Source organism: Strix aluco, chromosome 3 (assembly GCF_031877795.1).
Source record: "Strix aluco isolate bStrAlu1 chromosome 3, bStrAlu1.hap1, whole genome shotgun sequence".
NCBI lineage: Eukaryota > Metazoa > Chordata > Aves > Strigiformes > Strigidae > Strix > Strix aluco.
Window position 1 is genome coordinate 103,108,003 of NC_133933.1, and position 27,442 is coordinate 103,135,444.

General features: G+C 36.7%; 1 protein-coding gene across 1 annotated transcript in view; it reads left to right on the forward strand.

Annotated features, from left to right (window-relative positions):
- The window catches only part of EYS (eyes shut homolog), a 1,110,009-nt gene that overhangs the window by 965,120 nt on the left and 117,447 nt on the right, over positions 1 to 27,442 (forward strand). The window contains exons 40-41 of the mRNA XM_074819828.1: positions 16,194 to 16,302; positions 19,789 to 20,009. Of these exons, the coding sequence (XP_074675929.1) occupies positions 16,194 to 16,302; positions 19,789 to 20,009 (330 nt within the window). The remainder of the gene's footprint in view (positions 1 to 16,193; positions 16,303 to 19,788; positions 20,010 to 27,442) is intronic.

Sequence of the window (27,442 nt, forward strand, 5' to 3'; positions counted from 1 at the left end):
TCAAATAAGGGATAAGGGTTATGATCCTGTACTTTCATGTATGTTTAAGAGTAGTTTTAAAGAAGATTGCAGCTAAAATGTGTATAAATGCATCACCATAAAGCAGCCTCTTTTTACTTTTTTTTTTTATATAGTTGGTTATAGCTTAGCAAAATGTTCTTAGCTGTTCATGTGGGATGCTGTGATTTAGGCAGCTTCAAGTACAAAGTACATATGAGAATCTTAATTTCTTTGACATAGGAGTTTTAAAGCTCATACTTTTTTGATGATGGGGAAAAACAGCTATCATAAGCAGACTGTAATAAAATACCTAATGACTATGGTCCAGATAAAGTTGACTGGACCCCTTTAATCAGTTTAGATGACAACAGTAAACTTCAAGGTCTGTGCAATTCTGTATTTATTTATGTATTCTGAAAGGACAGATCTGCTCCATTCTGCTCCTTTGTATGTTCAAAGAAGTAAGTATCAGTGATGAAAGTTTGTAAAAAATGCAATTAACTGATTATACTCCCTGGCAGTGAGGCTTCACAAATCAATAAATCTTAAATTTTATAAGTGGACGTGTCATTTAACATTTCTGCCTTGTATTATTGATGTCAGGTGAGTTGCTCATGTTTTGTGAAAGTAGATTTGTAATATGCCCAGCACTTTTAGTAGCACTGCTACCTCTCTTTTATCCAAAATCAGAGTTATTCTTACATGTGTTGAAAAGGGCCTGAAGGGATTACGATGACAAGGATTTACCTTCTTTATTACTGTTGGCTTCAAAATGAGAGACAAAATGTTAGTGAGGGTTGGAGGCACAGAGATGACTCTCTTAACTGGTGTTACTAAGAAAGGTCAATCATTCATTCCAAGTTTCATCTGGGCTACAAATGCTGTATTACCCTTCTGCAGTATACTTTGCAAGTCTGCTTGGCCCTTTGTTTATGACAGCATAAGAAGTAATTCCTACCACAAACAAGATGTTAGTGAGAATTCTTGTCATACATAGAAAACTATTCTTTAGCAATAACATATATTTGCACCTTCAATGAGACTAAAATAATAATTTGTCAAGTGGTACAGCAGAAAACTCAATATCCTATTTTAAGAGACTGTCCTGGCCTCCATACGCTCTGACTCATATTCTCTTGCCACGTTTTCTTTTGCTCTTAAAGTAACTCAACTGAATTAGGCATTCTTACACCTCTATAGAAGAGTTGAGTAGAGGATATAGGTGCTTCAGCAGTTGTTCCTGAATTATAAGAGAGATTAGATGTCTGCCTATTCCTTTTTTACTGACTAGAATCCTTCTGAGAATGTGAAGAAGCAAATTACTTGAATGTCATCATCAGAGCCCAAGAACAGGCTCTCTGAATATCACTATGAGAAGAAGGCACATAAAGTTTGCCTAAGTGTCAATTAGGGCAATGTGAAAATAACTCCAAGGTCCCAGGATTTAAGCTTACAAAGGATTAGAAGACATGAGCCTTAAAGACTCTGAAACCAAAACACATTTTTTTTTTTTTTTTTTTTTTTTATTGATACTTAAATGTGTAAAACTGAAATACCAGCAGGATGTCACTTGGTCGTGAATATTAACAAAGATGCCAGCCTCAACCTCAGGGTTTGCACTAGTTGGCAATAGAAGGTTTTTATTCTTTAGAGTCTCCCCAGAATTTCCACTGTAAGTACATAAATTGTTCTTTCTCTTGGCAATCAAGTTAAAGAGTCGGTTTCTTATTAACCACATTGCTTAACCCATTTTTCTCTTAGTTTTCCCATGGAGACGGGAGGTAGCAGTTCATTTTAGACCATCAGAGTATGCAAAGGAAAATTAATTAGTCCTGCCTGGTAGAAACAATATATGTTATTCGTTATTGTATTTCTTCTGTCTGTAATGTGTAAGAAAATAGAAGATTCTCAACTGGAGATCATTGCAGTATTGCATTGTTATCTGTACAACATCACATTGATACAGATTTATTCATGTGTCAGGGGTCTTTCTAATTTTCATTCATACGATCAGATTTATGTGACACTAAATGGAAGACTATATCTGAAGATGGTTCAACACAATCATTCATTCCTATACTCTAGTGCAATACTAAGCTCCTGCTAACTCCAGAAGAGTCACTATGCTGCTGGGAATGACAGCCCTCCTCAGGGGAGGGGAGACATAATTAGTAGGACATTACCTATTATGGCTCTTTGTAGGCACATTCCCAGTGCTTTTTTGAGGCAGTTTTTCTGGAAAGGTGCTAGGACAATTGAATCCTTGGCATTTGTTTGAATTTACCTTTTTCATTATTATGTTGAGTGGAATTTTCCTCCCTCAAAATATGATATTTTGGATATGTTATTTTTTTCCTTTACTCTTTCCTTTATTCTAATCATTATAACAAGCACAATTTATGTATACACATAAAAGTTCTTACCACTGTAGGCAATTTGTTGTTATAACTATGATGTAGGTAAACACTGTTGTCGGAAATGTATGTATGCATGTATTTTCTTCAAACTTTGTATCTCATAGCCATTTCACATGAGACCATTGCATCTATACATACATGTACTGATTTCTTATTTTTCTTTATTTTCACCAATACTTTCATATTCATGAGATTCAGTTAGTGGTAGGTAGATACATGGTTTAGCAAAGAGTTTTAAGATGTGGTATCACATTCTGCAATGCAACAATGTAGACAGTATCCAAATAGTTTTTTTAATTTAAGGTTTTACCAAGTGCTCGGTTTTAGATTTTGCCAGGCTTACAATTATGTTAATTTGTTCACCAGGAGATAATACTGAATGTTTCTTATATAGATTTATACTCTCCTACTGATATTAATGGTTTTTTAAATGGAAACATGATTCAACACTTTTTCAGTGTATTCAAAATCACTGTAACTGAAAGTGATTTTGTACTTGAAGAGAATGATATGGCAGATAATGGACAGATAGTCATGTTTCTCTTGAGAATAAAAGATCTCTGAGTTGGTAAAGTCTTGTACTTTTGTATTCTTCTTGTAAAGTTAGTGTTCAGCTTCTCCATACAATCAAGTTTAGGCTTCAAGTTATTCACTGTTTAACAGAAGTCTTCCAGCTCACTCTTCATCAATATAATATTGTATTGTTGCATTTGATTACTATTCTGACATTTCCTAATTAAAAAAAAATCACCTAATTTAGTTCCCCTAGAGGAAAGTGTATGACTTGAGATAATAGATCAGTGTTAGGGAGCTGGTTTGCCATTCTGTTTGCTGATATGGTTTCATCTGCACTTATGGGAAGAACAGGTCAAAAACTATCATGTAATGACTGTTCATAAAAAGGGTTTCACACTTTTCACATCAGAATATTCTTTCAGTGAAGATTATGGTTGAATTTCCTTCACTTTTTCCATATGTTTTCACACTTCTTATTAGGTGTTGCATAGGCCTTTACTGGAGGTTTTTAACTGAAGGAGGAAGCAAATTTTCCTTTCTGTCATTATATAATTTTTAATAAAATTGCTTGAGTGCAATTACATCTATATTAAAAATCAATGACTTAGAGAAGCCAGATTAGAGGGTAAGAATGAGCTGTGCAAAAGACTGCAAGCACTTTCCCTGAGGAATGTTCATCTCTGGATCTCCAAAGAGCAGAAGAGAAGAAGTCTTTCTCTTTGGTATAATGTAGGCTCAAAGAAAAGTTAAAAGTCGCCATAATGAAAATTAAAACAGCCTTTTTCAGATGTAGCAAATACCCAGTTGGTACATGAACCTGAGACAATGCTGTCAGAAACAGGAGCAAGCAACAGTATTCAATCTTGAAGGTGGATTACTGGGTTTAAAACCACAGTTTTTTATCAGCAGTAAAAACTAGTGGCTCCGCATGAATTCGTCTAACAGAAAAAAGCCCACAAAAAATACACAAAGAAGCCTATTATGGTCCAACAGAGAATAGTCAGCACATAACAGAGAATAGTCAGCATATTTTTCAGTGTTAGGTTAATGGTTGGACTAGATGACCTTCAAGGTCTCCAACCTAGATGATTCTGTGATTCTGTGATAAGCACAAGCACAATACATATTCTCCATTTTTCTAAGTAAGAACATGTCCCAAAACTCAGATTAGAACATAAGGTTTTTTGGCTATTGTGTTGTTATCTGTCTCCCCCAAATCCACTTTGAGCCGGATGCAGCCATCATGACCAGATGCATCCAGTATGACCACCACTGGTGGTTATCACTTGAACGGGGTTACGGGAATAAGGAAATAAAGGTCAGGTTGGGGTGGGGCAGCACACCATCACAGGTGCTTACTGTCAGCATCAATTTTGTAAAGATCTGTTCTTCCAATACTGTCATGATTATGAATAATAATAACATTAGCTATCGTAATGATGTTGGTAACTATTAAATTTTGTTGTAGCTTCAAAACTCTGCATGTGTTTATGCTAATTCTTCCAGTATCTTTGTGTCATTCCCATTTTTGTATGTGTGAAATGGAGATGTCACAGTCTATCAGTCGATTGTCACAGTGCACTGATGTATTGTGTTTACACCAGTGCAGTCCTTGTGAAGTCAACGGAATTTCAGAGATATGATTAGGAGCAGAATTTACACTTTCTTTTAAAGATCCAGTCTGAGAAAAGATATGTTTAAAGTCATGATGCATAAAATATATATGTCAAAGAAAAGCATTCCACTGAAGTAAATGATCCTGGGTGCATGCTGCCTGTACTATGCTTGGTGATATATACAACGGAAAGAATCCCATTAACTGATCTACGAAAGGATTGTATACTAGATTGCTGGACTGTCAGAGCTGGAATAAGTGAGGTATAAAGCAAGTTAAGTAGAACCTAGCATAAACAGTATGTCTTTCAGCTAAAGTAGATATTACCATTTTCAGCTAGTAATGCACTTATACAGAAGCATGAATTTCTGGGGTTTTCTTTAGATTCTGTATAATGTGTGAAAAACTGTATGCCAATATTAAATAAAGAAATTGCACTTCTGTGCAAGGTAGACAATATTAGGCAAGATAAAGTGTATTTGTTCTCCTTATGCTATCCAATTCTACTAGTATCTCCACAAGAGAAAAGATACAGTTTGAAGGTGAACAAAAGCATTTTCCTTTCCCTTTTATTCAGCAGTCTCTAGAAAGACATTTTTTCTTAAGTAAGTAACATTAGATTTGTGTATAATAGAATCTAGTTAAATTCAGAGACACTGATCATTGCAGTCATTTCTATTATAGTCTTGTTGTTGGTCTATTATGAGATCTGTTCACTCCTTCTTTACTTTGTGATGGGCTCAATTATCTGAAAGACTGGAAATGTCATATTTATGTTAAGATCACTTTTTACCAAATCTGAGACAAAATTTTTCGTGTTAACAATCCTTCACTGAATCGTGTGTAATTCTTCTGATAGAAATGTTAGAACTATGGAATTGTAGGGCTGCATGACATCTTAGGTGCTTTCCTAGTCTACCTCACTGCCTTTGTACGGTACACTTATGGCATATTTGTCATACCTGTACATTAAATGTTTATGTTATTTCTGACAGATGTTTATCTAACTTGTCATTAAAAAACTGCTGTGAGGGAGCCTGTACAAACCCGTGCAACCTACCTCAATATCCATACTATCAGAGATATTTTTTTATAATATCTGACATGGAGACAAAGGAAAGATTACTTATTTCTTGTTTGTAGCAGCCTTCTACAGTGCTTGGACATTATATTGTGCATCTGATTTGGCTTGTCTTCTTGTGCTCTTTCGATTTTGCCTAAGTGATGTATGGTACTATCAACATCAGCTATGCACTGTAAGAATGCCAACAACTAAATAGATCTTGGATTTGATGAAACCTGGATTTAATCTTAATCTTGCAGGTCTTTTTCCAGTTCTCTAGTAATTTCTGTAACAGGATGACATTGCTGACTTATTTTCAGCTTGTCATCTACTCTTAAGGATCTTTACTGTGGAACTGTTATCAACTGTATAACTGTTTCCAAGTCTTAGGAGCTTTCAAAATCCACTGTGAAGTATGTTTTCCTTATAATTTATGCCATATTAAGCACTGTGTTCATTATGTTAATAATAGATTAATTATTACTAGATTATGTGAAGGCACATGACAACAAGCCTAACAAAACACCCCCTTAAAAGCTAACTGAAGAAAGCTGATGATTTGCATCAAGCCAATTTCTGGCAAATCTTTATTGTATTAATTTATTTTTAAAGCAAAGAAAACGTCATGGGAATGGAAGAATAGAATAAACTTTTTTTTTTTTTTTAAATACCTTTCAACACAAAAAAAAGGTTCTGTCCCACAAAATAATGACAAAAAGTCAGTGTCAGACCGACATCTTTTAATACTAAAACTGGGTAGCATGGAAGCACACATGTGGTAAAGAGGTTTGAAATTTAGTGGGTTCACTTTGATAGTATTTAAAATATATTGTCACAGCATGTTAATAATGGAAAGCCAAGAAATGTTGTTCTGTTATGGATACTTCATTTTTTGATACATGTCTGATGTCTTGATATATTTCTTGAAATATGTTAGCTTAATATATGTCTGACTGGAGAAGGCTCAGCAACTTTAACATGAAAGCCATGTAAGGATGCTCTTATTCTTCCTAGGTTAATTAGAATTGAGGAAGAGCTGTCCATATTTTTCTCTCTTGTGTTAATGCCAGTCCACTGACATGCATTACACTTTGTTAGAATTTGGCCTGTTCTCAGGAGGCCCAGCAAGTATTGTGATGGCAGTTTCAAAGCCAGAATTCTTACAAACGGCATTCTCCAAATGTAGAGCAAATTATGCCAGTTGAAAGTCTGCTAAGAAACAAAAGCAAATACTACCTTTTTAATGCCAAACTGTATTATTTTATAGGAAAGTGTATAAAATGTCTGTAAGAAAGATTTGAAATGGTAACATAACACCAGTCTTATCAATATGGTCAGATTTTTGTTAAGAAAATGATGACCACCTTAAATATGCAAAATCACATGCAGAAGAGCTATACTGTTTTTCTGTTTATTGTTGTTTTTCTCATTCAGACATGTAAATTTGAAGATTTTTTAAAAGACCTATGTGGAAAAATGGGAGGAACAGAGGCATTTAGTACAAAAATTATGATATTACTGTATAAATCTCTCTGTGTATTACATAGGAGTTCTACTATAACATCATATGTACAGTTCAGTTCAAACTTCCTCATACATTTTGAAGTGTTGACTGAAATATTTGTTATTTCCCACAGATAAATCCAAAAGTCTGGCAGAAAATCAAGTGTGTTCTGTGTATAAATCAATTCTATCAATAAAAATATAATCAAATGCAAAAAAGGAACATTTAATTTAAAAGGAAATTGATGGTGAATGTGGTGCCTAAGACTTGTATTTCCATAAAACTGTGTATCTATGTTCAAGCAACATCTAAGTAGTATCTTTTTAGGCTTCTTTGGTTGCAACCATAATGAAGAAAGAAAAAATTGAGTGTTTGGAAGACTTTCAAAGTCATAATATAATGCAACTGTGTTGATGGTCTAAAACCTCAGTTTTCAGGTTTTTTTAGGCAGTCCTTTTTGCAACTTTTTTCACTGGAAACAATAAGTAGGATTTTGCAACAATGCAATATGGAGCACTTAGAATCATACTGAGCTGAAGACAGAGTGCTATGTATAAGAGTAGGAAAAAACTCCAGTTCAATTTGAAATACTTTTTCTTTTCTGCAGTGGCCAGTAACAGGACCTCTAATGTCATTCTGAATCAAGAAGAATGAGTGTGATATTGCAGGATCCACTATGTCATACAAACACAACAAGCTATATAAGGCATAGAGATAGATGAGCAATATAATTTTTATTCTAGCTATAGTACCCTTATTATTGGGTACAAATGCATCAGAGCAACTGCTTGTATTCTTAAGGCAAGCTAGACCCTCCAAAAATATTCATGTGCATTACTATGTCCACTCATGTATGCTAATTGGCTGTCTTTAAGGGCTCACTCAAAATTTTTCACTTTTGTGTGTTTTTCTAAGTTCTTCTTTTCCTACATATTCTAGTAAAACTGATTAATGAATAAGGGAGGAATTTAAGTACACATAGCAGAATCTATTTTTTAGTGTCTTTAGGAGGAACAGCCTTCGATGTGTGGATATGAGGAAGGTGTCAGCAATAATGGGGAATGTAATGTTCGGTGTAACTCTGCCAAAGACTGTTAGCTGTTTTTCTTCACACAGTGAGGAACAGCTCTTGAATCTTACACAGATACCAGACACTCTAAGGCCCAATTAAGAAAACACTGAAAATAAGCCATCAGCAAACTGTCAGATTTTCTGCCCCATCAGAAGAGCCTTTAATAACCAGGGTTTCTTTTCTTCTCCATACCCAGCACTCTGACAAGTAATCACAGAATCATAGAATATCTCAAATTGAAGGGACCCATAAAGATCATCGAGTCCAACTCCCCTCTCCTCGCAGGACTATCAAAAAGTAAACCTTACGACTAAGAGCATCGTCCAGACATTCCTTGAACTCTGACGAGCTTGGTGTCATGATCATTTCCCTGGGGAGTCTGTTCCACTGACCAACCACCCTCTCAGTGAAGAACCTTTTCCTAATGTCCAGTCTGAGCTTCCCCTGATTCCAATGCCTCGTGTCTTATCCCTGGTCACCAGAGAGAGAAGATTAGCACCTCCTCTTCTGCTGCCACCCCTTGAGGAAGTTGTAGACTGTGATGAGGTCACAACCTTCTATTCTCCAAGGTGAACAAGCCGAGTGACCTCAGCCACTCCTTGTAAGTCTTGCCCTCGAGACCCTTCACCATCTTGGTCGTCCTCCTGTGGACACGGTCTAATAGTTTGATGTCCTCCTTATATTGAGGCACCTGTACCAGTGCTGTGTAGAGTGAGACAATCACCTCCCTCAACTGGATAGCTATGCCATGCTTGATGCACCAGGACACAGTTGACCCTTTTGGCTGCCAGGACACACTGTTGACTCATATTCAACTTGCCATCCACCCAGACCCACAGATCTCTCTCTGCAAGGCTGTTCTCCAGCCTCTCAACCCCCAGTTTGTACATATAACTAGGATTACCCCATCCCAGGTGGAGAATCAGCATTTGCTCTTGTTAAATTTCATATGGTTGGTGATTGCTCAGCTTCCTAGTCTATCCAGATCTCTCTGTAAGGCCTCTCTATCCTCAAGGGTGTCCACAGCTCCTCCTAGTTTAGTATCATCGACAAACTCCCTTAATGTACATTCAATTCCTGCATCCAGATCATTTATAAGAACATTGAAGAGAACTGGCCCTAAAATTGAGCCCTGGCAAACATCACTGGTGACTGGCCATCAGCCTGATGTAACCACATTTACTATAATGCTTTGAGCCCAACCCATCAGCCAATTGTTCACTCAAAATATGGACATGTCTAGCTGTGTGCTGGACATTTTATCCAGAAGGATACTGTGAAAGACAGTATCAAAAACTTTGCTAAAATCCAAAACCAGCACATCTACTGGCTTCCCTTGGTCAACTAGATAGATGACCTTGTCATAAAGCAGGACTTTCCCCTCATGAACCCATGCTGGCTATGACCAATGACTATGTTGTCTCTCAAGTATTTTTCAATTACTCACAGAATAACCTTCATAATTTTACCAGGCACTGAAGTAAGACTGACAGGCCTGTAACTACCAGGGTCTTCCTTCTTTCCCTTCTTGAAAACTGAAATGACATTTGCCAGCTTCCAGTCAACTGGGACCTCTCCAGACTCCCAAGACCATTGTAAAATAATGAAGAGAAGTGCCGCAATGACATCGGCGAGCTCTTTCAGTACCATGGTTTGAATTCTATCAAGCCCCATAAACTTGTGTGCATCCAGCTGGAGCTGCAAGTCTCAAACAAGTTCGGGTCAGCTAGGAGTTTATGATCACCTGATGTATTCCAAAAGTTCACACACCACTTTTTTGGTCTTTTTACTTAAAAAAAAAAAAAAAAAAAGGCAGCAAGGGATTACTGCAAGACATTGTTATGGGTCAAAGTCATTTGGGATTTTTCATCTTTCATGCTTTTGTCTACTCCCTTCTCTTGTCTCTTTCTCCCCCTCACCCCTACAAGTACAATTCTACAGTTCGGTCAACTCATAGCAATTAGAAAGCCTGAAATTTGGTGTTGAATGGCTGGAGGTTACAACAGATGTTTCACTGATTTCAACTAAAATGTCAGACATAAAATGAAGTATTCATTTTTATAATCGTCTCTTCTTAGTGTTGTAATTGAAAGTGGTAAGAAATACAAAAATTTAACCTTGTTGAAATAGAAGAGGGTAAAGAGACATGAAAATTTCTGTGGAAGCTGTATGTTGAAGTTAGTTTTGGGAAGGGAAGGTATGTCATTAATAATGAAATTTTTAAAATATATTTTTTTAAGGAAAAAAAAGTAGTAAGTGCAAGAATTTTGGAAAGAAATACCAAGAGGTTATTAAAACTGAAAGATGCAGTACAGTTTTTCACACCTGTGAATTGAATGTGCTCAGTCAAAAGTAAAACCACTGTTCTTGAAAAATCGTCTGTATTGCTTGACAGCTGGTTAGATGTTCCCTTGACAACTGCTCTGGTTAATCAAGGGTGTAAATGAAGCCGCTGTTTCAGTGTTTTTCAGGAGTCATTTTATATTGTGTCTTTAATATCAACACTTTTTGAGTAAAGAGGATTTTTGTTGGGATTTTTTCCTATGATGATCTGTTAAATTGGGCTAGTGTTTGTCAGCTTGTAGGAAGAAAGATAGCAAATAGTTCTAAATGTAATCCTCCAATTGTGGCATTAGAAAATGGACAATAGTATAACTACTTTGTAATAATTTTTCAGAAGACCAGAAACCCTGGTCTGCTAGCAGTAGTGAGATATTTGTTCAGAAAAAATCTTACCATGATAATTGAGCTTGGAAAAGAACCAATGCCGGTTTTCTTTATAATGCTTGGATTTTTTTTATACCTGATGATCTGACATTTTAATTTTGTTATGCCTCTCCTTAATCTGTTAGAAATACAGCTGCACCTTCAGCACTATATAGAAAACATAATTGCTATAAACTAAATTTTCTTAAGTATGTTTACACAACCATGAATGCACCATTTTTACATGATTACACTAGGTAATTATAATGCATGAATGCAGTTTAAAGTCTTCTAGAAGTTCCAGTCTCTGGACCTATTCTCATCCATATTGTCAAATATGTAATCAGTTTAAGATACTTTACTCTGTTTCCCTTGATATAAACTGGAAGCTGAAGCAATCATGCTATCAATTAGGGCTTAAGTCAGTCTTTCTTATGATTAGAAGAGACATAGTATGAATTTTGTGTTCATGCTTTCTACTGTGCTCCTTTAGTGCCACCTGGTGACTAGCTTAAAGGGAAAAAAAAAAAAAGTGTGATTGCATTTCCACATGAAATAGCTGTGACAATTTAAACTAAAACATTTGCTTGAGCAAGATTATACCAGGTAACATTTGATTTAGAAGTGCCTCAATCTTAGCTAGTTTAAGAGGATTTCTTTCAATATCATTTCCAGGCCTAAATTAATCCAGTACTTAATATCCACAATTGTGTCATAGGTATGAATGTGTCAGGTAAACATTACACTTCGTTAGAAATTCAGTGTTCATGCACATAATTAATCAAGATGTAACTAGTAATGGCATTAAACACTGTATATAACTTCTGTTTTGCATCTGTTGAGGTCCATGAGTGTTTTGTAAAGAAAGAGCCCCTGTAGTAAATCCTTTGTTAATTCTTGTTCTTAATGAGCTTATAAAAAATCCACAGCAGCTATGAAAAAATCATGTTATTCTAAGCCAAGTGCAGAAAAGAAGGCTGAATCTCTTCTTTTTTCAAATTTGTGGAAACAAATATTCAACTACATCAGGCCTGTACCTTAGCATCTACAGGAACAGGTTGGGCTCCACATGGCTCCAGACCTATTTAGATTATTGTGCATAATATTCCTATACATCATCCCCGCACACCCATTTCCCATAACTACTCCCCACACACCCAATTCTGTACTGTTCTGTGAATCCTTTTTATATCATTATGAGTGTGATGTGCATGAATCACAATTCTGGTGCCTGACAAAATAATCCTGCAATAGGAATCATATTGCATTCTTTCCTGTCACCATCTCTAGAGGGAAAAATACACCGGCTTTGAATGCAACTGAAATATGCCACTGAGATGTGAGGCAGATGGACTGAAATGCCTTCAGCATCTAAACGAGTAAAAAAGCACAACTGAACTAAAAATACTCCAAAATGTAAAGATGTCAGTGATTAGCCACTTTCATCTCAGGTGTTCTTAATGTGAGGTCAGTATCTCATAATATGAGGTTAATTAGAAAAATAAAGAAAAAATGTCAAGAGAATAAGTCATCAGTTCCATTTTATCTTTTCTAATGTGGATAATGGATTCTAATCTTCTATGAGATGCATGACATAATACAACTGCGTTTATCCAGTTGCAAGATTTAGAAAGATTTAATCTTAGATTATAAGAAAAATATTATCAATTTAAAGAGCTACGTGAAGTGGTATTTTAGTTCAGGTCATTTCTGCTACAGAATATTTCAAGCGCGTTCTTTTTCTGTCATTGTTTTTAAAAACTATATACTTACATCTTGCATATGTCCATATTATAACACTTTGTGGTTTTAAATGTTATAGTAAAGATAGAGACAGCATTTCTGGTTTAATTGCCATTTTTCATTATTTTCATAATTTTCTCAGAAAACTGTCTTTTGGGCTGTAATTTTCCATGCTCTGCCTCTTTCTAAAAGCTATTCTAAGCATATTTGAGTAATCTAGCAAATTCAAATAGTTGTAATTTTGTGGTAATGTAAGCATGAAAAATATTCATTTTGTTCACATTTCAGATGACAGTTTTTCCTTTCTATGTCATAAGACAGAAAGAGATTTCAAGTATTACTTGCTTGGAAATCCTTGTAGAGAAAGAACCAAATACTGAAGAAAGTAGTGGTAGCATTCCTAATGTGCGCTCCAGAATACAAGGCAGTAGGTTGCTGCTTATAGTCTGTGTTGTTTTTCTTACAACTCAGTCATTAATCTACTGGCTGACATCAAACAAATCAGTCTTTTCTTCGAGATTTCATTTCTGCATCTTAAAAAAAAAAAAAAAAAAAAAAAGCTTTATGTCCTTTGTGAAGTGGAAACTAATGATCAAAATCACTGTAAAATAGCTGATGTTTATAGTTACTGGGTTTTTTCTTTGGATTTATTTTTTTCCTGACACATTTCTTTAAAGGTAGAATGGATTACTGGGTATGCCTGCATAGGGATGACTGTGTTATCTATATAAATTTAGGATACTTGGGCCTATCTACATAAAGATATCTCAGTAAAGACCATGTCAGCATCGAGTAATCTTTAAGACTTATTTTAATTGCACCCATTTTTAGTCTTCCACTTTTTTTTCCCCTAGCAAAGAATGAAAACAAGAGAAATTATGTATACAAAACAGTGAGAATGTGTGAATACCAGACATTTGCAATGAAAGTTTACAATGTTGAATATGGCTTGGAAGGCTAATTGCTTGAAGATGATTAGAAGTGACATAGACCATATTGTTCTTTTTTTTTTTTTTTTTTTTTTTGCATTAGATTAACATTATTCTTTATTAACTCTGCTGTATCACTTAACTTTTGTTCTTTGTGGGCTGAACATATAATATCCACTTGGAGTAGAAAGCATCAAGAAAAGGTTGTAAGTTGGTTTTCCTCAAGAGAATCCTAAACGAGCTGATTTTCTTTCACCTGAGAAACTTATCTTTATACTCTGTGATTTACCTGAACAATTTCCAGCAACTGAAATATGAGTAGGAAGGATAAATAAAATTCAAAATGTATTTTACATATCAAGAATTGGTTGGAATCACAGTAGATGAAAGTCCTTTCTCCAAAATTGTCCTTATTCCAAGTATCTAAAAAGGAGATCACAAAACTATCTGTCAATATACCCATTATTTATTAAGGAGACACTTCTGTTTACTCAATTCATATTTTATAACGAAATTGTGAAAATTAGCACATCTTCAGAACAGCAGACATTGCTTCTGGGTCCCTGCATTCAAAATCAAATTCAAAATGCTAACTTTAGACTACATAAGAAGGAACTTAACTTAAAATATACTTTAAAACAACATGAATTTTTTAACCTAAAATAAGAAAGAAAAATGAACATTTCTGAAACTCATTTGAATAGTCTAGGGGTCTAGATCACATTTCAAAAGGTGATAATAGAAGATGCCATTCAAATACCTTAGTCTTTTAAAAAAATTTTAAAACATTGTTGTTCCTAGTTCAAAAATAGGAAAAGTGTTGCATACTTACAAAGGTGAAATAATTTAGCACATTTCAACCCCATGCAGCAGAGCACAGTGAAAAGTCAATGAGTTGGTATTGACTGAATTAACTCTGGAACCAGAAGCAATATAACCATTGGAAAGGTAGGATTTATTAATATGGGTGCATCACCTGCTGATATAGATATACTGCCTATGAGACTTGTGTTAGTAGATGCACTGGTTTTTTGCTACTCACTTAGAAATCACTGCATTGCAGTGAATGTTATAAATATTCATTAGGGATCTAATGCTATATACATTTATGTCAATACAATGTTCCCAGTAACTTCAGAGGTGAAAACTGAGACTCTAAATTTCATACTGAATCTACAGACAGGAGGATAAAATAATAAGACTGTAGACACAGGAGTAGAAAAGCAAAGATCAAGGCATAACGTGGGATAAATCATACTGTGGCAGCTGCACACAACCAACCAGATGGTGGTATATGAGAGGGTAAGTATTTGAGCATGGTAGGTCTTGATGTGGTTCATCCAGGAGTAAATTTGTCCTTGGCGGTGCTAAGGTAATTTCTAAGATTAGTAATATAAGCTTTATGGGCATATGGACATAATGGGCTTTAAAATATATTAACTCTTTTATATGTCTATGGCCTAACATAAAAATTCATCTATGCCAACCCAAAATAATTTATGAGATTTCTGTCATTGTCCTTTAGCATTTGTTCGGCTAAAAAAATGGAAAATTTGGCAGTCTATATAAATGTATTTTCTTTTTGTAAAATCTGTTGTGTAATATTTGTGAAAAATTATACAAAAATGTAACATTTTTCTTGTTAAAGGCCTTACTCTGGAAACATATGGATTTGACTGAGCAGAGTTTCATGTGCAGAGTGCATGTAGTCAGTAAACCTTAACATGCTTCCCAAAAGGCAGCCCATCACATTCTCTTTTAAAACATGTGAAAATTAAAACTGAGGCAAAGTAGAATTGGGAAGCACTTCTACAGAAATAGCAGAGCTCAGTTTTAAAGAATCTATTGACTACTATTTCTTCCATTCTGCCATTGCTGTGATAATGTTTATGCAATTTCCTTTCTAAATACAAAACAAGTATATTTGAAAACCATCTTGTTGGATTGAAATTTTATTGCTGATATTAATAACATTTCATCAGATCTCATCACAGAAATAACCTGAAGAATTCTCAGTGTTTAAGTGAATGTTTGCTAGTATTTACTTTACAAATTCCCTTAGCCTTATATTCTTCTTTATCTCTGAAGCTCAGTACCAGAGTTTACATTAACAGCACACTTCCCATGTAGTGATAACTATATCACAGTGTAATCTTGATGCTCAGAAGTACGCAGCATTTCATTTCTTATTCCATTTCTGTTTTCCCTGTAGGGCAGGAAAAAAAAATTTCCACCTAGGGAGTTCAGCATCATTCAACATTGATGTTACTTGTCCAACAGTCCTCCATACTAGGGAGACCATATGTCAGCCACAGTTAGCACTTACAATTTATCAATACTCACTTATGCATGTGATGTTTTCTTTCTTCTTTGTCTCTGTATACATTTCAAACACTAGAGTCAAGAACAGCAGGAAAGCAAATAGAAGAGGGATATTAGTAGAAGAAACTTACATTTTTTGATTCCCGGGTAGTCCAAGTAGCCATGAAACTGGAATTATTAGTGTCCAAAGACCGTCATCCTTTATGGAGGCCGAAGCATCTTTTTCACCTTGCCTTTGTTGTGTGATGTTTAAATTCTCTGCTGTCAACAGCATAAACAGTAATGAGATCTTTTGTTTCCTTCAAGCTATATGTTGCCTGTGAGCAGTCCTGAAGGTTACTGTATGATTGAAATGGCTACAGATGGAAATCCTCCTGTACAACACAAACTTTCTTTCTTATATCGAGCATCTCAGGTGAGTCTGCAAACCATCAAAAAATAGTTATTTTCTTCGAACATTTCATCAACATATGCACTTCAGTTATTCTCAAATAATAGACATACTAACTTTTCCTAAAGGAGGAAATGTAATTCCTTCTCTGATATCATTACATGTACCTAATTTCTCTTTAAGATGTCTTTTCATATCAAGCATCCATAGTATTTCCATTAATTTCTTCAGTTTATTTGTTTCTGAAACTTCTATTTCAACTGCCTATAGTCTATGAAAAGGACACTGATACTGCAAAAAATAATATATTAGCAATGCCATTTAACTAGGCCGTATTGTTATTAGAAACAATTCAGCTATTGTTAAGAAGCAATTCTGGTTACTTTTTATTTGCAAGCCACACTGTCTAGTAGAGGGCCATTATGAATTCTCAATGACTCAACCTGGTGTCAGTATTGTTGTTAGGACTTCACTTCTGAATAGTATTGTAAAAATTACTGTCTCCATTTTGAAACTGCTATCAGAAGACTCATACTAAATGTGCAATAGGCCAGCTTTTCCAAATCTTGAGTTTTTCTGTTATTCTTTGTCTCCATGTTATTACCTTTCTTCGTTATGTATTCTCTCATCACAAAATTATTTCCACATGATACATTTTAAATGTTTTTAGACTTGAGAATTTGAACTGTGATTGACAGCTCACTTTATAAGTTTGTTCACTAGAAGTCAGGACAGTTAGCTGTAGAGATGCTAATCATGATGTGCATCTCCCGATATGCACTGCCAGTTGATAATAGAATTTCTTCCCTGTTTCATCCCTGAGTCAGTATCTAGGTGTTTGTTCAGTCTGATGCAAAGAATTAACTTGTATTAGATATTGCTATTAGCACGACCAATTGTCTGTTCATAGCTTCCAGATGATCAGTCTGATGTTCTGCTGCAGAAGGTTCCTTTGTCTCTCCCTTTATATTTCAGGTTCTGGCAGAATGTAAAGCTAACACTATTGGCAGCTTCTGCATAGAGAATCTGGGGAAAGAACTTACCCATAAGCACCTAATAGAGAAGACAGCAATACCTTACTCACAGAAAAACTTACAGGACCTTTGATGTTATGCATGAGAATCATACATCAGAATATTGATGCCCCTAATCAGGAAATTTCTTTGGTTCCTAAGAAAGTCCACAACTCTTCTCTGTTTCTTTTTGTGGGGGTCCACAGTTAAGTTTCTGTTCATATCAGAAGTGATTTTTTGAAGTGAATGTTCTGGTCATCCCCACTTACCACACTTTGGTTCATGTTGCAGAGCAATCCTGGAGAATGCCAGCTGAATTCTTCTAGGGTAAACAGTACAAAAAATTATCTCTATGAGTGCACTTAATGTGCTGTAACCACTAATGGGTATTTCATGGCACCAAATGATACTTAATCCAGAATAACCCCTTGCATGCCATGTAGTATGAATGTCGTATCCTCATGACTAACTATTACACTTTACAGATCTGCTCTTAATCTCCCAGAGCTCTTATTTTCTTTACAAAGTACACAAGCAAAAAAAGAAAAAAAGTTATTTTCTCTAGGAGGACTAATGAATTTCTTCCTGTTACTGGCCAGACTAATCCATTTTATCACTCAGGCTCCAAGTGAAGAAGGACATTTTCAAATTAATGTTTAAAAACTCAAGCATGAGTATTACAGAAGTTAACATAATGTTAACATAATGTTGTATTAAGCCTGTGATGTTATTAACAAGATTTACAGGAATTCTTCCTGTGTGCTTCCTTAAAATATATTCTGGTTAAGCCAGTTAAATTCAGAACAGGGCCTTTACAGAATGAGTATGTATTCTGGTGTACTAGCATGAGTTTGAACATCTAACATATTATGATAAAATCCACTGATGCAAGAAACTGAGCAGAGCCTACTGAAGTTGTTCTGTGGTACACTGGATCTGCCCCCAGGGTCAGTGCTTTCTTAAAATAAACCAAATAATAAAAATTGTCTTGCAAGAAGAGTGTTAAAAACAGTTTTCTTAATCATAGACCCTTGCATTCCAGTCCAATGCTTTAATTCTTGTCACAAGTTCACAGGCAGAGAGAAAATGTCTGTCTGCAAACACTACTTAAAAATCTTGTCTGTAACTACACAGGTTTATAGCCTTGTTTGAAAGGGGATAAAGTCAAGTGATATGAAATGAATTTAACAAGTGCTGAGCCAATGTCTTTGAATTCCTTCCACATGAAAAATCTGATTTCATTTTATCCGTGCTCTAAAAGAAGGGTTTTTTTCTTTCCCTTCTAAATGAAAGACATTGTAAGTACAGGAATATCTGGCAGTATTCACATTCATTGTATCTCCAAATTTCACTTGAAATAGCAACATAGCTCCAGGACTGATAAAAGCAATACAGGAAACAGCAAAGCAGAATCATACGGATGTGTGAATTCCAGATAAATCAATGTGATGTTTTCCTCCTCTTCCTAGTTCTTTACAGTTGATGTCTGAATATGATATGAAGGGCTCCTTCATTATAAATTATCTCCTCACATGTTTTACACATACTGTGATATATTTTTTATTCCACTAGTTTATTCCTACTTGACTTGAATTGGCTAGGTTTCACCCTTTTTCTGGATTGATGGTATTGTACAAATAAATGCATTACCTTGTGATACACTTATGAAAAAATATGATTTTTTTCAATTCTTAGTGACAGGCATTTAGCAAAGGAACTTAGGAATGGTGAAACCTCATGTCAGAACTCCAGAAAGTCAGGCATTGTGAAGTGGAATTCACAGTGCTAAATAAGTCACAGATCCTTTATATGTGACTGTCAAGTGTTTGACTCCTAGGTCAGGTAACACAGGAAATACCATAGTGAGCACTAACATGATTTGGTTAGTCCCAGTATGAAATAGTTGTGGGTGTTTCTTTGGTACCTTCATAAGGATGTTCTAAACATGTGTGGCTCTAGAATTTATTACCTGAAATTTTCCCTTTTTCCCTGGTCTTCAGTACTGTTTTCTGTCATCCATTAAAAAAAAGTAAAATCTTTTTTCTGTATGCTCCTTATCTTGGGGTCCTGTAGGGGCCAGATCCTAAAGAAAGGCTTTGTCTTCAAGTCTACAGCTTTTCCAGTGTTCCTGCACCAACCCTCAATCATGAATGTAAAACTCATAGTATAGAATGAGGGAAACATTGAGAAAACCTTACCATGTTCATTGCAGTTAAGGCTGGGAATTCCAATTTATGTTTCATGGGATACATGTTTTCTTACACATTTGAAAATATGCAAACACTTTAAACCACTCTCTTTGTATGGATTTAAAAAAAAAAAAAAAAAAAAAAAAAAAAAGAACCACAATTAAAAAACCAATCCCTTCAGCAAGTATCATAGTTTTTCACGGGCTTCAAGTGATGGCTATTTCCTTTATCTCTAATTATTATTCATTCATTGCTTACAGTAACATAACAAATCACATTCTTTTCTGATGATTCTCTTGTTTCTGCAGATTACCTTTGGATCAATCTTCCTTGGAAATGTTCCTGTTCATGAAGAGGTTCATCGATGTGCTGGGCGGATACGTGGCTATAAAGGATGTATTAGGGATTTTCAAGTTAACAACAAAGAGTTGTTCATCATAGATGAGGCTCTTGGAGGGAGGAATATTGAGAACTGCAATGTTCCAATATGTGATTATCATCCATGTCACAATGGTGGGACCTGCACTAGGTAAGAGTTACCTCTTTGATCATTTTATCTTATATTTACACTCTGTGGCTGGTAGGGTCATCATGAGAAATCACTATAATTTTCTGTGTAATGAAGTAATCACCAGTCTTTCGTCCTGATATATTAAATAGAAAATGTGACATCTTCATGCCTAACTAGTGAGCTTTTATACCTTATTTGTTTACAGGAAAAGAGATATAAAATATAATTTCATTGCCCACACATGGGTTGGGTTGCTGCCAGAATTCCTTCAGTTCCACTACAAGGCTCAGTGACTAAATCAGACTCTTTGTATAGATAGTTTGGACAGAAGCACATAAGATCTCATTCTTCTATCTAACAACTCTGTATCTTACTAGGCCTTGTACCTTCACACAGCTTCATGGTGTGCTGCTGGGTACACAGCACAGGCCTTCATCATCATGCTATGAAAACACTAAGAAGTAAGTCAGCACCTTCAGCATGTGTGAAGAAGTATTGTCAAAGAACCTTTGACAGTTTAAGTGCATCATGCTGAAAGAGGAAATGGGGTCCAAAAGAGACATGAGCTAAAAGCACAGAGGATGATAGTTCAGTTGAATGATGGTTCACTTGGAGCACAGTAGCTTTTTAAGCCATAGTAACTTGATCATTGTCTAAGGCACTCAGCATTTAGGAACAACATTTTTGTTTAAAATTGATAGAAATTTTGAGGTAGCTGCTATGTCTATTTTAAAAATTATACTTCAGCTTCAAGGCAAATGCTGAACAGAACATAGTCTAAAGTTCTTTTAAAGCTCTGGACCACTGTGTGTTTCTTTGGTTGAGGAGACCTTGAATCAGAGTTTTGAGGCGCCTCTCTGCCTCTCTTGATTGATGTGAGCACACAAAGAATACCAAACAGGTTTTTGATCTCTAAGTCTTGTTTGACTAGAGCACAAATGAAAGCAAGGCAACTTTATGAAAACATACATAATTTGCGTACCAAACTGGTGAAACTGAGTGTGTACATGGCAGTAATGAGTCTATTTTTTCCTCTGTTGTTCCTTGCTGTATCTCTGTCATTCTACTGATTGGCCTGACATCTACCATTATGGGATACTGTTTCATTTAAAGTTTGGATCCTGAATAATCCATGATCATTGGATTTCTTTCCTGCCTTTCTGCTTTCCAACTGCTGGCCTCAGCCCTTTACAGAAACACTTTTGTTCTGAAAAGGGTCATTGCACTTCTGTCCAGAGGAGTCATAGAACACTGTGCATGTTCAAACCAGGGATAAGCATGATTTTCATTATTTTCTACAGCAGCCAAATGATTTTCAGGGATCATCTTCTCCAAGCCCAAGAATGATCCATTACAATGACCAGGAAATCGAGTGACAGGAAGCCTGCATGGATGAACAAGATGGTCCTGACAATTCAAACATCAGAAGGAAGTATACATGAGGCAGAAGGACGGCCAGGTGTTCTGGGAGGAACATAGAGAAAATATCCAAATACACAGATATGGGGTTAGGAAATCCAAAATCCATCTGGAGATTAATTAGGCAGGGGACATTCAGGGCAAAACCAAATGCTTCTACAAGTATATCAGCAGCAAAAGGAAGACTTGGGAAAATATGGGGTTGCTGCTGAATGGGGCAGGTGTTCTGGCAACAAAGGATCCATAAAAGACTGAAATACTCATTGCCTTCTTTGCCTCAGTCTTTATTGATAAGACTGGCCTTCAGGAATCCTATTCCTCTCAGACCTGTAGGAGAAAGTCTGGAGCAAGAAAGACTTATACTTGGTGGTGGAGGATCAGATTAGGAAACATTTAAACCAACTGGACATGTATAAATCCATGGGACCTGATGGGATTCACACATGAGTGATGAGGGAGTTATGTGATGTCATAGCAAGGTCAATCCTGATTATGTCTGAAAGATCAAGGTGATTGGGAGAGGTTCCTGAGGACTAGAAGAATTCAGGAAGGACAAGAAGGAGGATCTGAGGAACTACAGGATGATTAGACTCACCTTGATTTGTGGGAAGTTGATGGAGCAAACTGTCCTGGAAACTGTTTCCAAACACATGCAAGACAAGAAAGTGGTTGGAAGTGGTCACCACGGATTTATGAAGGGGAAATTGTGCTTAACCAACCTGATAGCCTTTCACAATGAGATGACTGGCTTGATGGATGAGGGGAGAGCACTGAATGTTGTTTACTCGACTTTAGTAAGGCTTCAACACTACCTTCCATAAAAACTTTTGTGACAAACTGATTAAGTACTAGCTAGGTAAGTGCACAGAGAGGTGAACTGAAAACTGGCTGAAGGCCAGGCTCAAAAAGCACAAAGGATCAGTGACACAAATTCCAGCTGGAGGCTGATCACTAGCAGAATACCCCAAGTCTCAATATTGGATCCCATACTGTTTATCCTCATTAATGACCTATACAATGGGACAGGGTGCAACCCAGAAACAAGGGTTAAATATGAAGCAAGGAGGAGTGATTGGTGCACCAGATATGTCTGCTGCCATTCAGAGGGACCTTGACAGGCTGGAGAAATGAGCCAACAAGAATCTCATATTTTTCAACAAAGGGAAATGCAAAGTCTTGCACCTGGGGTGGAACAACCACAGGCACCACTATAGGCTGGGGACTGACTGGCTGGAAAGCAGCTTTGCAGAAAAAGATTTGCCAGTTCTGGTGAACAACTAGTTGACCATGAGTCAGCAGTGTGCTCTAGTGACAAAGAAAGCCACCAGCATCCTGGGCTGCATTAGAGAGAGTGGGTCGAGGGAGGTCATTCTTTCCCTCTCTTCTCACCTGGTTTGCTGATTTTCATATGTATGTACATACATTCTTCAGTCAATTCACAAACTTCCATATTCATTAAGCTTCACCTTGCTAGGAAGATCTAGATGCCATATTTCACGTTCAAGTACTGCAGCTCTGATTTCATGCTGTTCACTTGGCAGAATAGAATTTGCTTTTTCAGAGGCTGATCACTCCTCTTAGCCGTCAAGACTGGAAACAAAAACTATCGCAATAGATTATCTCTCAGGATTTGGAGGTCTCACTTGGATAGGTTACTAGGTTAGTGATCTTTAGAGGAGCAATTCCTGCATCCCAAAGTCCTGAAGCTTCATTTTGTCCACAGTGTGTGCAACATTCCCTGTCCTGGAGAGTTTAAACATATATTTCAGAACAGACTGCTCCATCACTGTATAACATGTAATCAACCAAATCACTTTTGCTTTGCTGAGAAGTGTGACAGAGCTAAAAGATTCACTTCTTGGTAAGTCATCTACCTATCTGCACCAATTTCTTTGTAGAGGATGTAAACAGGGTGGCAAGTTGGGATGTAGATTTGCCAGTACTAGCAGCCATTTTTTAGGAGTACTGGTGGGCATTTTACGCAGACTCTGCCTGACACAATGTCAGGGTCAGAAACCCCTTGGGGGAATGCTTCAGTCTGCTGTATACCATTTCCATTTTCCACAGGTTTGAGCAGATTGAGGAGATATGGGAAAGCAATTACTTCTATACCTCTTGATGACCCTTGGCAGATCTGGCTCCAGAATCTCTTTCACCTGGGCCTGAACACTCTGCAAAGTTTGTTCCTCTGAATCTGTTGTCTTAAGACCTAAGTCCAGTGCTTCAGTGGGTGAAGCATCTTCTGAAAGGAACGATGAGACATTCTGTCCTATAAACTCTTCCTGTACTTCATTCCAGGCAGTGCCTGATAATACTAGGAATGTATTTAGTAAATGTGCATACTGTAACAAACTCTATTCAGTAAGAGAACCAATTTTAAGTGTGTTGGGTTTGTTGTCACCTTCCTTCTTCAGTGCTTTGATTGCAAATATCCTTTGGTACCTCTTGTAGCTGAAAGATACGGGTTTCTCATACCCCCCACTCCACTTTGATTCATTAGTTGCTTTATCCTAGCAACTATTTGATTAACTACATGGTCATCAACCTGTCACATCAACTTGGTTCACACAATGTCATGTGTGGAGCAGAAGAATTGAAAAGCTAGAGGTAGACGTTTTATGCATAGTTTATCGGGAAAAATTTCTAGGCTTTAGTCCCCATGTTCAACTGGTGCACTTCGACTATACAGCTGTGTTATCTTCAGATAATGAGTTTATATTCATGAGACTGCAGCCAATGAGAGCTGTAAATAATCTATACTGTTAAAACTATTCCCATCTACGCCATTAATTTTCCATTTCTGTATTTATTACTGTAAAAAATTCAGATGAAACAAGCAACAATTTGATGATTCATATAAAACCGTTATTGACTTGTTTAAGATCTTTGCCAGTGTTTCAATTACACTGTTTAGTGGCAAAAAAAAAAAAAAAAAAGAAAAAAAGATTTTTCATTGCATGTTATTCTTAAGGTGCTTGGCAACTAATTAGAGCTTTTGCTTCTGAAAGGCCATGAAGTTTTACATAACGCATATCTCAGACATGTTTTGTAATGAACACTGGAGCTTGTCAACACACTGCTGGGCATAGACAGGTGTGTTTCATAAAAAACATTTTTTCCAGTTCTTAAAAGAAAGTTACTTGCCTTCTCTCAACATCAGGGTACAGAAATACTATCGTAGTGTTCATCCTATTAAATAAAACAATTATGCAGAAGACATTTATTTGACAGAAAAAGGTCTTTTCTTTGTATTTTTGGTAGCAAGAGACAGGGATTAATATGCGCTTAGTTTTCTGATACAAAATTTCAGTATGCAGCAGGGACCAGCAGCTCTCTGTGGTCTGGCAATTGGTTGTATCAGATGCTCCCCAGGGGACTGTCAGGGCAGGGCCTCTCAGCCAGAACCCATCCCACCGCCCCAGCCAGGAGCCGGGCAGCCAGAGGGCACGGGGACAGCCCCAGCCCTGGGCATCGAGCACGTCCCAGGGCATAGTGATGGGCTGAGGCTGAGATGGGACATTGGTCCACTGGTGGGGGATCAGGATCAAGCCCAGAGAGGGGAACCAGGGTCAGGCAAAGCCCCAAGATGGCCAGGCAGACCCATGGGGATGGGGATGGGCCGCACAATCACCATTTTGCTGTGAAACTAGTGAATTATTAGTATTGTGGAATTGGAAATCTCTAGTTATCTTCATTAAGTTAAGATCCACTCCACTTTCATTTTAAAAAAAAGTGTTATCTTGGTTCCATTTATATTTTGACTAAAAATCTGTTTGTGTATAGCTGTCATGGTTTATACACAGGTGCTCGCTCACCCCCCCCAGGTTGGGACAGGGGAGAGAATCAGAAGGGATAAAGTGAGAAAACTCGTGCGTTGAGACAAAGACAGTTTAATAGGTGAAGCAAAAGCCACACATGCAAGCAAAGCAAAATAAGGAATTAATTCACTACTTCCCATTGGCAAGCAGGTATCCAGCCATCTCCAGGAAAGCAGAGCTCCATCATGCATAATGGTTACCTGAGAAGACAAAACATCATAACTCTGAACGTTCCCCTCTTCCTTCTTCTTCCCCCAGCTTTTTATACTGAGCATGACACCATATGGTGTGGAATATCCCTTTGGTCAGTTGGGGTCAGCTGTCCCAGCTGTGTCCCCTCCCAACTTCCCAGCCCATGTGCTGGTGGAGTGCTGTAAGCAGGAAAAGCCTTGACTCTGTGTAAGCACTGATCAGCAGTAACTAAAACATCCCTGTATTATCAACACTGTTTTCAGCACAGATCCAAAACATAGCCCCATACCAGCTACTATGAAGAAAATTAACTCTATCCCAGCCAAAACCAGCACAGAAGGAAAAAAGCCATTCTGTTTTGATAGTATTTAAATATATGCTGTATCAGATGAATAGTTCAGTACAAATCTAAATTTCTAATTCCTTACATCGCCATTATTTTATTACTTTTTTTAAAAAAAATGTACTCTCTTGCCTATGTAAAAGCTCTATTGCTTTTAGAAAACTTTTGCAAGTTCACTAGCTCTTCTGCATTTTAAATTCATGCTAATGTAGAATTCCAGAGACTGGTTAATTTCTGAGGACAAAAATGGCAACTATTCAGTAAACTTAGGGTTTGAGTGTCATGTACTTCTATGATTAATTTTGTGAATTCAAAGCTCATTGGATTTCACAGAATCACAGAATCATCTAGGTTGGAAAAGACCTTGAAGATCATCTAGTCCAACCATTAACCTAACACTGACAGATCCCAACTACACCATATCCCTCAGCGCTATGTCAACTCTACTCTTAAACACCTCCAGGGATGGGGACTCCACCACTGCCCTGGCATCCCATTCCAACACCTAACAACCCATTCTGTAAAGAAATGCTTCCTAATATCCCGGCTAAACCTTCCCTGGTGCAACTTGAGGCCATTACTTCTTGTCCTATCACTTATTACTTGGTTAAAGAGACTCATCCCCAGCTCTCTGCAACCTCCTTTCAGGTAGTTGTAGAGGGTGATGAGGTCTCCCCTCAGCCTCCTCTTCTCCAGACTAAACAACCCCAGTTCCCTCAGCCACTCCTCATACGACATGTGCTCCAGACCCTTCACCAGCTTCGTTGCCCTTCTCTGGACACGCTTGAGTAATTCAATGTCCTTTTTGTAGTGAGGGGCCCAAAAGGATTTGTAAGTATGTATTTGAAAAGGGCACAGAAATATTAACCTAGGAAGCTCTTAATATTCTGTGTGGCCCCTGATCATATGAGCCAGATGTTGCAAACCAAGCTTAGTGTTAATTAAAAAGACACATCTGTGTGGGGGAAATAAACTCGTAAAATTACTTCACCAATGATTTGACAATTATGTCAGCCACTACACTAGTAGTAGTTGATTAATACATTTGTTTTAAATTGTATAAAGACTCAAGAAAATGTAAACATAGACAGACTTAGCTTTTATAGTGCAGAGTATGATCTCCAAGTTAATTACTCCCACAAACAATCATGTTTACAGTGTCTCAAACTATTCTCACAGTGATTATTCTTACTGTTGTTGTTCCCCGTGTATTGGTACAGCAGATGGGTCCATTAATGTTGATCAATTAACCAAGACTAAAAAATCAAACTCAATTAGCAATAAATTTCAATTGAGAGACACTTATCTTCAGATTTCAACCACCATGAATGCTGTAATCAATAAAAATACACAAGGAGTGTAATTTTTCAATTTTCATCCCCTGCTAAGGTAAGAAATACCTTCCTAGATATGTAGGTCTCATTTGGATGGCACCTTTTCAGTTATAAATAGGAAAAGCCATATTTTAAATTATATTTCAGAAACTCTCTGTTTTCCACGTGCTGGGGCATCACAAAATTTTTCTTAGGTCTTAAGGAACTGATCATGAAATGAAAAATTCCATCCAAACTGTTTCTTAAAGTTCATCTGATAAGGTTTTGAATACCTTTTTTTAAAAGTTATAAACTGAGTTCTAGGTTAGCTTTCTTGTAAGTTAAAGGAAATGTTATAGTTGAACT